Source organism: Macrosteles quadrilineatus, unplaced genomic scaffold, assembly GCF_028750875.1.
Source record: "Macrosteles quadrilineatus isolate MER2022 unplaced genomic scaffold, UCM_ALF_1.0 Scaffold_1__1_contigs__length_201487025, whole genome shotgun sequence".
NCBI classification, from domain to species: Eukaryota; Metazoa; Arthropoda; class Insecta; order Hemiptera; family Cicadellidae; genus Macrosteles; species Macrosteles quadrilineatus.
The window spans coordinates 106,061,018-106,076,890 of record NW_026542594.1 but is presented as its reverse complement, the minus strand read 5'-3'; the positions used below and the strand labels follow the sequence as shown (position 1 = coordinate 106,076,890).

At 33.5% G+C, this 15,873-nt stretch overlaps 1 protein-coding gene across 4 annotated transcripts in view; it reads left to right on the top strand.

Moving 5' to 3' along the window:
* The window catches only part of LOC128982069 (AMP deaminase 2), a 158,197-nt gene that overhangs the window by 26,323 nt on the left and 116,001 nt on the right, over positions 1 to 15,873 (top strand). Inside the window, exon 1 of one of the 4 annotated variants that reach the window (XM_054401202.1) lies at positions 7,347 to 7,490. The exons of 2 other annotated variants lie outside the window; for them this stretch is intronic. In XM_054401202.1, the coding sequence (XP_054257177.1) occupies positions 7,457 to 7,490 (34 nt within the window). In that variant the 5' untranslated portion in view covers positions 7,347 to 7,456. Of the gene's footprint in view, positions 1 to 7,346; positions 7,571 to 15,873 lie in introns of those variants that run through there. One more of the 4 variants, XM_054401302.1, reaches the window with a different exon arrangement.

The following is a 15,873-nucleotide window of genomic DNA, read 5'->3' as shown; positions in this document are numbered from 1 at the left end:
ATGGGGACGCCACCTATGAGCGTATTTTAACCTAAATATGAGTGAAGGATGAGTGTAGAATGGAGTGAGATGCCTTTTGTAGCTTTGTTACTGGGCTGTTTCGAATTATAAGCACACTTTAAGGCAATTTCTTGACCAAACAGGAGGATATGCTCGAAACGCACAGGTCGGCTGTCGGGCAAAGACTGAGTGCGTGGCACAACTTTGGCAACAGTGGACAGTTTTCTGAAAGCTTATTGGATACCGCTTTCCCTCACCCCACCCGACTCAAACTGGTTCCGGTCCTATTCTGTAATCTATTCCACTATAGTAGCTCTATTCACCTAATAATGTTCTTAACAAACATAATCTTGAAAAGATAAATGTTTATTGCACTGGATTCATTTCCCCTGGAAACAAGTTTTAGATCCTATTAAACTGTGCAATTCATGCACAGGTCCTCTTGTTTTATTTATTATGCCAAACAAACGGTATGACAATATTTTTCTAGTTTCATTTTGTAAGATGTATCTATATATTAATACGCAAGCAGTTTTCTTTTCACAGTCATAGCTCGATAACCGCTTGATGGATTTTAACGTTTGAGGTATCAAATTAAAGGTATTTTCATGTAGATGTGCAAATACGTCTCAGAATATTAAGAAAGGGCATCACTTAAGTACAGTTAAGGGCTAAAGTTTGGAAGGTGGCGCTATCTGTTGACATTTGATTAAACTCATTTCCCTTTGTTTACAAATAACATATGGACGTAGTTTAAAATAGTTTTTAAGGTTAACCACAGACTGCAGGACTTAAAACTTCCAGAGAAAAGCTGGAATTTATATTTTGTTTCAATCTTTTAACTAAGTCTGGTTCATAATGAAGAGTTTCCTATCAATACTAGACAACAAAGTGTTTAAGAATAAATATTTAATTCTTTTTGTCTATGGTTAAATTGATTTAGCTTACATCGTATTTTACTGATTATCATGTAGTTACAGTTTGATGTGATGAAGTGAATGTTTAAAAGTGATTATTCACAGGGCAGTTATCCGTTACATTACCATATTATCATTTAATTTACAATGTGTATCAAAATTCCAATTCCTTTATAGTGTTTTCTGTTGTTTAGTTAACTTTCTTATTTCATTTCAATTTAAAATCAAATGCCGCCAGTACGACGAAGAACTGTGGGTGGCTGGAGGGAATGCGAGCATGACCGCTTGCATCAACCTCTCAATTGAACATTTGATGGGTACATATAGTGGTAGTACCACCGTTGTGATAGTCCAATCTCGGACAAATGAACGTTAAATGTTTACATTGTAGTGACTTACATATTTTTAAGCAAGAAAAGACTGGCCGAGATAGTTCAGTTTGTACTCTTTGTTGCCATAAATGTTCGTTTACCTCATTTGTACAATTCACCACAATAAACTTCGGGTTCTTATTGGAAACTCCCAATCTGAATATAGGACTGTGAGACTTATGTCCAGAAATTATTTGGATAAAGTTCGTCAATTAATTCAGTTCCGCCTTTACCATGGTCAGCTCCAAAGCTCATTAAGATGAGAAAGTTCCACAGGGGATCTACAATTTTAAGATCCGTGACACGTTTTACCACCGAATGGGTCCTCTAATTCCTCAAGAAGGTGATGATCCTGAATACGCACAGATATATAAGTAAGTACGACAATGTCACTAGAACCCAAAGGAGAACTAAGCACAATTTAAAAAAATGCAATGAAAAAATATGCAGGAAATAGGGTCACAATTCCAACCCATTTGCAAATCTTCGAAGACTGTGACAGACATTATGTAGGGACGAGAGCTCAGAGGAGTCAAGTGAGATTCTTATGTACATAATAAGAGACAGAAGAAGTGTCTTCCCTCGCTACAATGGTGCTACCTGTGTAGATTTCGCAGCAATTTTTTAAAGCTGAAAACAAAGCCCCACCTAGCCAAATTTAAATATTGTAAATTGATTTTATACTTTTTTACATCATAATATTTTTATATTTCTATATAAATTATTTTAGAGTGACTCTTTGATTAAGGTCTTGCTGTTTATGTTTTTTTGTTTATTTTTTATACAAGTTTCAGTTTTGCTCGATTTCGAGCAACAGGTTATCTAGTTTATATTATCCCGGTTATTTTCAAAATGAACAGTTTGCAATATACTATCAAGGTCTAGAAGCTAGGATGGCAACTTGTGGCACTGACTATTTACTATTAGAATATTGTTGTCTTCTTGTTGAACAAAAAGAATAACTGCTTTAAATTAAAGTGTTACTAACATAAATTATTATTAATACTGACAAGTGAAGTGGCCATTGTCTTAATATAAACGTACAACATTACCGATTGTTAAAGTTTATTTTTATTAGTGTAGTGGTTTGATCCTTTGTGGTCAGTTAAAATTAGGAACTTTACTTACATAAATTATGAATTTATTCATGAGCATTTTCAAAACAAATACCAAAATAATAATAAGCCAGGCAGTCTATTTTTACTTAAATGGGCGTAAAATAGCTCTAATTGGAAATGTATACATTTTAATGTATAATGTATAAATAATTTAATGTTAGTACATAGCAAAATTGTCACTATTAATTCGTTAACTCTACAAATATAATTTAATTCACTGTTTCCTTTAGAAGTAATAAAAAGTGAATGATTTTGAGAAAATGATTAGGCCTATGTCAAATTTAAGAAAGAAATTGACTGTGGTTGCGCATGACGGTTGTTGTCATCGTTTGTCAACTACTGTATAATTAACTATTGCTAACAAGCCAACGATCAGGTATTCCTATGGCAACCATGCCGTGCCGAGCTGTGCCGCCGTTTGTCCTCTCAATATAAAGACAAGCATAACTATAAATAGTTTGGTCTGTTGTGAGAGGGAGTACATCAGTACATGCCTCTAGTGAGTGTATTGTGTCGGATACACAGTTTTTATTTAACATGTCCGCAAGAGGGCTGTTACCCCAGGGTCTAGGAGGAACCCCTTATGGCAGTCCAAGCTCTTTGTCAAGGATTTTGTCAAGGTCGCCAATCACTATCATTGATGATGACAGTAAGTTTTATTCAATCACCACTAATTTGAGTTATTATTAATCAATCATTTTAAAACGTGCAGGCACCACGTGTTTTAATAAACTCCCTGAATAGTCTGATGATATTGTCAAAATGCTCATTTCAGTTTAAGAAAAATTTATTTGGATTCTGGCAGTTGGAGTGCTCTCTATTAAAAAAATGTTACATATATTTCAACAAGCACTCTTTAACATAACAATTTATAAAACACTACTAATAAACTATCAAAGAGTTATGGTTTTTTTTATAGGAATTTAAAATGGTTAACTGTTTTGGTGATCTTATTTTGAACTTGGACTACTTATTAAATTTGTAAAAGTTTCATTGTATTTTCAAAGAAGATAGTTGAGTGAGCCAGTGTCTAAAAATTCTATTTTTTAACTAATCTTTTGCTGAGATAGTTGATTGGTCATAACAGTTGCTTTTGCTATTGCTTACAAGTCTATAGCTAAGAAGTCGTTTTGCTTGGGTAAAAAATTTGTATATTCAACAGAAGTCAGGAATTAACATCAGCAAAGTCTGTCAGTGGTTCAATTGTATCTATAGTCAAAGATTTAGCTCAATAAAACTATACCGGTAACTTAAAATTGTTTACTTGTTAAATTTACCATCCATTCTAAATAGTCAACAACTTATTCATTTGTATTTATAATAAAAAATAGAATGTCACACAAAATTTGTCTATAATATAACTAAAATGTAAGATATCATGAATTCCCCAATTTGTAATGTAAATAATAGCCGAAACTAGATGTACCCTTTCATCTATGGCTGTTGCTTGCCCTATTGATTTTAAAACTCTACACAATATAGCCTGTATACTGGGTGGACAAAGTCCTGGGAATTTTTTTGTTATTCGTTCTGTTATTTAATCGTTTTTTTATGGGGAAAATCCCAAAAGTTGCAATAACTTTAGAACTGAAATTTTTACAGCATTGCGTTTTGTACCAATTTGTTTAGGGTTGAAAGGACTGAATTTTAATCAAAATTGTTCAAGCCATTTTTGAGATGGTTTGATTTTTTGGGTTTTATGGGAAAATCACCATTAAAAAATCAAAAGGTTCAGGGGGGCCTAAACGGTTAACCACCCAAAACTCAAACTCGAAATTGTTGACGAAAACAATACTTTCTCCATATACTATGTAGCCTATAGGGGGAGAAATAAAAAAAATAAAAAACTACAAAATTCAAATTGATAGCAGTTTTGGAATCCTCCATGATTGGAATTATGTTACTGACTGTTACCATTCATGCTCATAAGGACTCAACAACCATACACAACTATCCATATTGCAGGAAAATAGACAACTAGGTTTTTACCTTAAAATTATACTTATTTATTTTATCTAACTTATTAATTGACTCTGATGGAATAGGCTTTGATATGACCACAAAAGTACTTTAGAAACTTAAATTTTTCAATAGGATACTCCAGTCACAGGGAAAGTCAACCAACGATAAGGAATGCTGATTAAACTTTACCAACCTATGCAAAGAACATTCAAAATGCTTAGTCATTTTAGTTTAACCATACTTTAAGCCAATCAATTCAGTTACAGCCTATCAAATATTCAAGTTTGCTGACCTGAAAAATGTTCCATTTATGGTTTAAAATATCAATGTTGTCAATGAACGTGTAAATAAAGTATATTGTCTATTGTGAATATTTTACTTCGTTATATAAACAAATATACAAGATTAATGACCCTATAGTTATAAGAGTCTCATGCAGAAGATATGTAATTAGCCTGGTTTTATTCGAGGAACAGTAATACACAAGAAACAAAGGTTGGTGCTGAGTTAGCTAACATTTGAATAGGTCTCAGCAGAAAAATCCCTTAGTAGGTATACTGCGTGTTTTAGGGCCGAAGCCAAAAGTCCAACATGAATACAAATAACACATGATTCAGACATTAAATGAATTATTTACCTGTTTATTCTTATGTATTTTAAAGCAACTCATTTTGCAATATAAACAATTCTGATAATCCAATAAGTTAAAGCACAGACAAGGAAATACAATTTGATACAAGAGATTTTCCATTTAGGGAATAAGCTATTGCCGTAGGTCTCATGCTAAGACCTAGACCTAGGACCGATTTACTTTTTAGTTTTTGTGTCCCCAGAGGACAAAGTCACCATCCGCTTAAATTCATATGTATATATATTTATAGAAATAAAAAAACAATAGTCTCCTGTTTAAAATGTTTTTTTTTTATACTAGCAACCTGTGTCATTTTGTGACTTAAAAATCTGTGATATATTTTATATATAGTTGATATGGGTGAAAACGTTTATTTCTCATAATTTCTCTATTATTTGCATTGCGAGCCATATTATTTTCATTGCGTGCACAATATCTTCCAGGTCTTAGAAAAATCTTAGAAAAATTACAAATCTGAATTCCTTCCATCTTTGAAAATTACAAAACGTCCATAGATTTTCCTCAAGGCTCTTAGTTCTATATTAGTGTATAATGTTTTGCTGTAAAACTCTACGTATTTGAACCATTGTATTAATCCCATTTCACATCAATACACATACACATTAAGTGTATTATATGCTCAATGGTATTCATCCGAATGGCTAATTCATTTGTACTGTATTTAGAAATTTGCTAGTGTACTGTAGATGGTTTGTTTAAGCATATTATGCTACAATTCCTTCGTTTACATATTTGTTAAACTATTATAACTACTGGTAATCCATAAGAACAATGTTAAAAATATTAAAATTTCATCTAAATAAAGTTTTTAATGTAAAACAAATTTTTCCAGAAGAGAACCTAGTATATATATTGTTTTTAGCCTAAAACTAAGATAACAATTAGGAGGAAATCGGTGGAGCCGTTTTTGAAATCATTATGCACGAATGTTACTTGTATTTTAGTACCGAAATTTGATCAAATTTAGCAAATTTGTTTGTTTCATACTAATATATTAACATTTAAATAACATCTAGTTTTAATGTCATTAATGTTTTATACACTTCATTAACTTCCCTGTAGCAGGAAACCTAAGTGCTAATTAAAATTTATGCTATTTAAATAGGAAATAACTTTGATAATTTTAGTGAAAATTGAAGCAGGTAAATGGAAATTTGCTTAGTCTGCAGGTTTTCTGCGACAGGGTATTTGTTAGTTACACTACATTTGAGATTCATGGCCACAATAAACATACTGGGTCAGTGATTCAGTTTCTGTAGTTTTGGGTTTAAAATAGGATATACAAGGTGGAAGGGGGGCCACCGCTGGTCAGTGCCCGGCTTGCCTTGGTCAAGTGTGACACAGCAGTAATACTCCAATTTTGTTTCTAGGACCACTTTGTGTACGAGAACTACAACAGTATTGAAACAATTTAGCCCAATCTAATGTATGGCTGATATTGTATGTATTGAGAGTCATTGAAATAGTCTAACATACCAGCTTCTGAACAAGTTTTTGTCAAAACATAAAAAAAATACGTAGCTACGACACAAACAAATTAAGTATAGTTTTCTGATAAAAGGTTGTTTGACTGAAATGGTATTGAACCTTATTAGCCTTAAGACATGTTTAAAAATCTGTTATCAAGTTAAATTTATTTTTCCCAAATTATTTTATAAAATTTGTATGCTAAGGCACCGTAATCTTCCATATTATCCAAGGCTATAAAACCTTGGATACAAGAATTAGGCCTAGTTGATTTGCAAGTCTGCGGCAGGCTTAGTGGTAAGAGAACGAGACACCCAGCAGACGTCATGGGATCAAATAATCCCAATCGCCAATGTATTTTAGGCATGTGATAAGGTTTTAAATATTCATGTTTTCAAAATTCCCTTGTTCCATACCCGTCTAAAGTTTGGTCAATAAGGTACCTTTTGAAAGTAAACATTTTGGTCTTTATGGCACAAAATGACAAATCACAATGTTTACATGCTCTATTTACATTCACATCCACAATTCATATTAAAATGTCCATGATTCAAGCCCAGAACAGAAAGATAATGCGATGAAGCCTTTTTAAGCAACCGTGTTAAACTTAACTAACCCATTGACCTATGAGTTAGAAACCAACCTAATTTGCAGCATCAAAATATGGAAAAAATATGTTATCATAGAACTATTAATTATTTTCTAATTGTTTTGCTTTTTTCAACTAATAAAAAAAACTTTAAACCAAGATGATATAATTACATTTGGTCTTATTGAAATTTAGAATATACAGTACAACCTTATTATTTGTTACTATTTATAGCGTTTTACTAACCTAAACATTTGTTGCAACAGATTATTACCTGGCACCTGTTGTTTTAATTTTTAACATAAACAATTCAAAGAAACAAGATTGTATCCTCAAGCCCTTGATAAGCCAAGGTTCTCCTCAAGAGCCTTATCATAAACATGATAAGGAAGGCACATGACCAAAGTAGTTCAGGTATTGTTCAGTGATCACTTGTTTTGCAAATAACTACATAGTCCTAAACTATTAGTTTGTTATGAGTTGGAGATTTACAAGTAAGTTGACTCAGTAATCTTAATCTTACTAAATAGGCACAGTAATTATCAGTAGTGAAATAGAAGTTGAAATTACCATGGGTAGTGTTAACATTATTTACCTAACCCGCCATGTTAAACTTCCCTATCCCAAGTGTGGTGTACAACTTCTTTACTTCTCGAGTGATGTAAAGTTGAAAAAAACTCACTCGGTGAGGTAATGAAACCCATTTAAATAACATTGAGTGAAATGTATAATTAAATTTCAAAGTTCAACAAGGCCAATATATAATAAATTATTTTAATCCACTTTTTATTAAGGGCTTTCAGAAACTATGTTTCCATCGTCAGGCTGTGTTTAAACTGATACAAAAAGTAAATATTCACAATAATAAATTAATTTAAAGTAAAGTTAACACAGATGATGAAGAGGATATTGGAAGAATATATGAAAAAATAATCTTTTGAAATTTTGATATATTACAGTGTTTTTCTTGATGTAATTATTTTAAGTAATTCCGAGAGTGCTTAACTTAATAAATATACCTCTATGGAGCCAATGACGTTCAACGCTAGAAATCAGCTGTGCGCTTGAACTTTATTGTAATGTTTTGAAGAATTTCCCTAACCTAGCTTTTGTTTATAAATGAACGTTACTGTTAGAAGATGAGTGAAATGGATAATGAAAAATATTGTTCGTAACCTCCTGTATATTGTCGGGTCAGGTAAAATCTTGTACGTTACACGTTACGCAAGAGCGTGTTTACATCACGTAGGTAAATTATGCAACTCGCTTCCGCTCGTTGCACAACATTCACCTGGGTGATGTAAAAACGCTCTTACTACACTTACTACACTTGTAAGGTAAATAGCTATTAAAGTTTTTGTTAATGGGAAATAATTTGTTTTACTCACTAGAACATTATTTTCGACTATCTGCTGTAAGGAAATCAAAAGCATTGTGTTGAATTCCAATTTTGGGTGTTTGTATAGTAGATTGTTGAAGATAGGGTTTTATTTTACAAAGTAAGCTGGACATTTTTTTTCCTTGCTATAGAAACATGAATTTTGCAATGTTGATAAGATTTTAATCTACACTAGTTGTTATTGTTGCATAACGTGCACTGCATGTGTTTTGTTGCTGCCTTAAACCATGGTCTACAACTAGTGTTCTCTTGCGTTTTCATGAATTGATTTATGTTCTCTGTCTTGTGAGTAATAATTTGATGTCCACACAGTAATATATTGTAATAAAATGTTTCTCAAAAGTTATGCTGATATACTTAGATCAAGAATCATGTCAGAAGGTAAAGCTTCAACCCCAGTTTAAAGTTGTATTATATTATGTAATGAGACGCTAAGGATAATTATTCAAAACTTAAAATTAAAAGAATACAAAAAGAACACAATGCCTTTAAAAGCTAAATTTTCATTGGAAACCAAATTGTGATGGATTAATTTGATAATCATCATAATCATAATCATGTTTATTAGCACATAACGTACAGAGCGTAAAGAATAAAGATAAATATACAGGCACATTGTCATTCTTCTCATAATATTTGTAAATGTCCTTTCTTAAAGCTAAATACAGTAACAGTCTCAAAAAGTATTTTTCTCAAAACTGCAGCAAAAACTGCCGTTTTTTAATACTTGCGTTGTGGGTTGTAAGTAGCTCTTTTACTCCCTATATAGTAAAGAGCCTTTTTAGTCCCTAGGGAGCTAATTAGAATGAAATTGTCAAATCACTTACACAAATGCTGCTTGTTTGCATTAGCAAAATTTAAAACAAGTTGGAAGTTGTTTTGAGAGGTTATCTTCACATAAAAAGTATTCTCGTTTTCTAACTTAGTTTGTTAAATAATATTGCTATATGACAAATTATATAGTTCATTATATGAGCAAACATTTTCTTTTAAACCTTCATTGATTTTCCTACCTCGGCTTTGCCTCAATCATAAAACTCGAACTTGAGTAAAAAAGAGTTACTTTACGCCCTAGTGATGAAATATACTATGGTAATTATTTAATACCCCCGCTAGAGCGAACCTGCTGACTAAGCGAACTTTCCTGGCTATATTTTCACTAAAATGTTCCCTTAGGCCATGTACACATGAGGGCGGCAGCCGCCAGGGTAGCCGCCTCGGCGGCCGCCTTGGGCCGTATACATGGCAGCGGCTGCCACCGCGGTTGTGTTGTCAGGGTGTCTACCAGTCGGGAATTCCGGGAAATTCGGGAAAAAGTCGGGAATTTTGAAAGGTCGGGAAAAGTCATGAAAAAGTCATGAATTTCGGCCGAAAGTCGGGAATAATCTAACCTTTCAAAATTAGGGATGAACGGGTCCCAAAACTTTAAAAAAATGTTCTGGATCTTATATTCCTGATCATTGGGACGGGATTACATTTGAGGGGTGGGGGATGAAACGAATATGCATCGGAATTCCAATTCGATTCAGTGATGATCAAAATAACGATTTGAATTATGGGCATTCAGTGTCCATAATATACGTTTTTGAATCACCATCCATACGTTATGGAATCAGTATCTATATACGGTATTGAATCAGTATCCATATACGTTATTGAATCATTATCCAAATAGCTTTTTGAATCAGTGTCTATACGTCATTGAATCAGTATTCATATACGTAGTTGACTGTTACATTGATAATGTTACTTTGACTATCAGTATCCATATAACTTATTGACATTATTCAAATGATTGACATTAATTATATAAGCTATTCATTGAGATGAGACATTGCTTAGCCATACAAGTTATTACCATCCAAGTACATGGCATACACTGAGACATTGCTTAGCCATACAGGTTATTGCCATCCAAGTACATGGCATACACTGAGACATTGCTTAGCCATACAAGTTATTACCATCCAAGTACATGGCATACACTGAGATATTGCTTGACCATACAGGTTATTGCCATCCAAGTACATGGCATACACTGAGACATTGCTTAGCCATACAGGTTATTGCCATCCAAGTACATGGCATACACTGAGACATTGCTTAGCCATACAGGTTATTGCCATCCAAGTACATGGCATACACTGAGACATTGCTTGACCATACAGGTTATTGCCATCCAAGTACATGGCATACACTGAGACATTGCTTAGCCATACAGGTTATTGCCATCCAAGTACATGGCATACACTGAGACATTGCTTAGCCATACAGGTTATTGCCATCCAAGTACATGGCATACACTGAGACATTGCTTGACCATACAGGTTATTGCCATCCAAGTACATGGCATACACTGAGACATTGCTTAGCCATACAGGTTATTGCCATCCAAGTACATGGCATACACTGAGACATTGCTTGACCATACAGGTTATTGCCATCCAAGTACATGGCATGCATTGAGACATTGCTTCGCCATACAAGAAGTTATGTATACCTTGTAGTTCTGATTCTATCCTCTTATTTTATCAATGTAAACCAATTGAAAGATTCAGTATTTAAATCTTACAAAGGTTTTTATTTGTTTACACCCAAACATATCTTTATTTATAAAATGAATAAAATAAAATAGGTAACATATTTAACAACATGATGCTGCAAGTAAAAATTATGAAATAGGCAAGAAGCTCCAGAAATACTGGTATTTCCAGAAATACTGGTTCTTCTAATGTATGATTGAAAACAGATATTTCACTCCACTGAGAAGTATGAATAGAAAAATTTCATGTTGCTTCGAATCGAGTTACATCAACATTTTTTAAAATCGAATCGTTGCTTTGAGTTGAAATGTTTTGCTGCTTCACACACCCCTATATTTAATACGGGATTTTCTTGGCATGTGATACGTTTCGATCGTCAGTGATTTCGCTGGGTCGTAAGTGACAACATATGTTGACGCAGGTACCGTGACCGCGAGACGGAAAAAGGTGTAGTAACATGGAGAATGGACCGAGTTTTTGGTCGGGATTTATATAAAAATGGTAATGAAAAGTCGGGAAAAAGTCGGGAATTCCATTTGAGAAATCTGGTAGACACCCTGGTTGTGATTTTTGGCCCTTCAGACCCTCGGACTCGACAGCCAGTACAGTTATGAAGCTGGAAGAGTTAACCTGTATTTGGTTGCTGCATCGAAGATTGAAAGCAAGGCAAAGACGACAAAGGAAATAATGGGTGCATCCTGTAATAGACGACAGATTAACCTTGGGTTCATTTGTTACTCAGTAACCAAAATAAGAGAATACCCTCCTGTTTTTTTACTTTCAGATGAATGTAACCTCTTTTGATGAACTCTTGACTCTAGTAAAATATCACTTATCACCTAGTGAAAACACAGTGAGGGATAAGATTTCGCCAGAAGAAAAACTTGTCGTGACATTAAGCGAGTGCGCAGATGTGTGTGACTGTAATCCTAGTACCAACAAAAAGTCAATCGCGGCAGCTACCACCCTCATGTTTACGCTCTCATGTCAACTCTAGTAACTCCAAGTGTGCGGGAGCCGCGGCAGTCAAAGGGATATCTACAACCGCCGCGGTTTGTTGCGGTCGATTGAAAGTGGGCGGTTGCATGTGAACGGTCCCATTTGCTCCTTAGTACTTTCAACCGCTGCGGTTCCCGTGGAATAGCAACTGCGGCGGCTACTGCCCTCATGTGTAGGGCCTACAGGTCTTTAAAATTGTCACATTTATTTCCTTTTGAAATAACATTAATTTTAATGAGTACTTGCATTTGCTGATACAGGGAAGATAACAAAGGTGCTTTTTTGATTGAAATGTTGATAGCTTATTATAGTAAAAAAATTTTCCTAATCTATCTATACTTATTTAATACGCAAGCAGGTTTTTGTGACAATTACTCCTCCGAAACTACTGAACCGATTGACATTTTTTTGGTGTCATTGGAAAGAGCGTAACTTGTGCAGGAAACTTTATTTTTAGGGAAATAATTAGAGAATGAGGCCCTGGTGCCCTTAAAAGTTCTGTATTTCTCCATAAGATTAACATGGGAAACAAAATTTGTTATGAAACTCCAGCTGTTGTCAGAAATTAAAAGTGAGAAGAAGAACATATGTTAATTGTAAACAGTCAACAAGTTTGCTACAAACATTTACTGACTTGGTTGAAATTAAATATTTACTATTTGAATTGGGGTCGGCGTAAATATTACAATGGAAGAAAGTGAGAGAGCCTGGATAATTTGATATAGGTACTAAAAAGAAAACTGAATTTCTTAAGAACACTGTGCTGCATTTCTTAGTAATCATTGAAAGAGCCGATTTGCAAACTATGGAAACATAGGAAAGTCATAGAACACCACCAAGGAGAAGAAATAGAAATAATATTTTTTTTATTTTTATTTATAATCGTTATTATGGACAACCGAATGCGGCTATGACTAAGGCTATTTGTAGAAAACACAAAAAAATAAGATCAGTTTTTGAAAAATTATAAGATATTTTTAAGAAATGTTGATTATATCAATCTGTTATGTACATCTTGAGTATTTCCATAATCTTTTGAGTTGAATCTTTTAAAGTCATCAGAAATTATGACTGTTATTCGTTTTAAAATAACGCCTGTAATACTTAGCTATTGCTTGAATTCGAGCAACAGGGCCACTAGTTGAATTAAAATCTATATCTATAAAAGAGGAAGTATGTATGTATGTACCCTATGGACCCCGAAACCACTCAACAGATTGCAATGAAACTTTCAGGCATTATTAAGCTTTATTCAAGGATGGTTTGTGTGAAATTTGGTGCAGATCCATTAAAAGGGCTCCGCCCCAGTGGCTCTGGAGTTTCCCATGTTAACCTTATGAGTACTCATATTTAAATTGAATTAAAGAATCTTAACAGCTGATTAAACTAAACAATTTGATTCTGTGATGCTCAAAAGAATTCAAAATTATAAGGTTTACCAACAGGGTGCAGCACTATTAATTGTTTAAATTGATGACAACAGCTAATTTGAACCAAGCAGCAACAAAAAGCTGTGATACAATATGAGAACTGTCAAAGTAGGATTTTTTACAGAGTTATGTTTATGTTTTTAATTTAATAAATAAATTTCGATATTGTGGGAATAAGGCGTTTTATTTTTTAAGTGCATAGTTCATTAACTTATTGACTTTCTTTTTTCCTATTTGTTAACAAAAATCTTTTGTGTTTGTATGGTTTATTTCCCCAAAAATAATGTTTGGGAAACGGAGTAGCCAGTTAATACTTTTAGTGTATCAATAACAGTTTATCTACATATACAGCAAATCTATGGATCATAATTATTCTCCTTAGCGTTCTCTTCCCGTTGCGAAGCACGGGTATGACTGCTAGTAGATCCATAAACAAGCAAACTACAACAATTGATTTATTCTCCCAAAGAATAACATTAAAATTTAAAAATTTTTTTTTGTATTTTCTCCTTAAACGTTAGGCATACAACAACAATTCTATATACCAAGTTATTTCTTTTTTTAAGCTCCACAAAATGGTTCTGGAAAGAAATGTGAAATTTTATGTTTTTAGTGTCAAAAATTAGGAAAATCCATTTTCTTCCTCATAAACCCATGTTACCATGGGGGACCAATCTTGCTGGTTCTTGAATTTTTTCGAATGAACGTAAATTTACACTTTTGACTTTTGAATCAAAATTCATCATAATCAGATCACTTTTGCTTGAGTTATCGAGCTAACAGACAGCCATTAGAATTCATCTATTTTGAACAGCAGCCCAAAAATTCTCTGTCACACAAAAATTCTCATCAATCATACATGGTAGTAAATTATTTCTTTGTTACATTGTTGATATGTTAACAAGAATTGAGGAAGAACCTCTAAAATTTTTTTGGAGTGAACAATCAAAAACTCAGTGCGTACTATACATAAATCTCCACAAAGCACAGTAATACGATTTTGAGCAGTAAACAAAGATGCATCTTTGGTTGACAGGTAGGCCTACTTATACCAAAATCATTTTGAGGCAGTTTTCACAATCTATACACATTAACTAGGCTACTAGGGTAAAATTGTTATTGACTGTCAACCAGGAAAACCTCAGCCCTTCAACATGCTCAATGTAAAATTCAACCACCAATGATTTGTTGACACCTCATATCTTAAAGTTCATTAATAAGTAACGGAGGAGTTAATCACGAAACCATGCTCTATTGTATTAGCCCAAGCAAAATAGGAAAAATAGAGGAACAAATCTATGTATTCCCATTTTTTCAAACATGTGTCGGGGAGGGTCCCCTAATGAATACCGGTATATGATAGGTGAAAATAAAATCACCCTGCCGCTCTGGGTGGGGAGGGAGGTGGGAGGGGTAAATGCCCCAATTTGCGGTATTTTGCTTATAACTTGAAAACGACATTTTCACTATAAACCTACTCGTTTAGGAGCTACATGATGCAACATGTACACCGGAAGTCATTATTTTCTTCTTAGGCTGTAACTCCTAAACGAGTGGGTTTATGAAAAAAATTTCTAGAATAAAAAAGTTTTTGAATTGCATGTTCTATCCGAAAACATGATCAAATATGGGGTGTTCCATAAACAAATTTCAAAGTTGGCCTCCATGTTGGAAAATGGCGGCGGAATTTCAAAAAACTAAATTCATATTTTTAAGTGCCACAAAAAATAAAGGAATGTCCCCCATTTAAAGTTTTCTCTAATTCTTACAGTTTCCGATATCCCAATGGTGGCCTCCTTGAGTTGATCACCCTGTATATGTATATGTATATACTATATACATATACAGTGAGTTTTAAATGAGTTCCCACCCTACTTTTTTACATTTCTTAAGATATCATTTCCGGACTACGTCAGATTATTGTGAGTAGTAAGTACTTCATTTTGACTGCGTATACATTTTTAGCCGCCATCTTGTATCTGCCATATTGGATAAAAAGTTTTTTTTTCAAATGTAACCCTACCTTTACATTTGAAAAAATGACCCAAAAAAAAAATTGTGACCCATTATTTCAAATTAGAATTTTATGCTGAGTACAATGCATTTCCCAAAATATTGATACGTTAAAAAGTTATAACGAATTATCAAAACTAATTTTTGATCCAGTTTGTTTATAATATAATGTTAAAATATGCCCCTCATCTCAATAATTTGCTAGAAAAGGAATGAAATCTACCAATCAAAATTTTTGGGTCCTACTTTCTTCTTTTTGACGAATTGGACATTTTCAGTCGCCATATTAAATCCGCCATATTGCAGCATTGTATTCAGCATAAAAATTTAGTTTGAAACGATGGGTCACAACTTCACCTTTACATTTGAAAATAATTGTTTGTATCTAATATGGCGGATCCAAGATGGCAGCC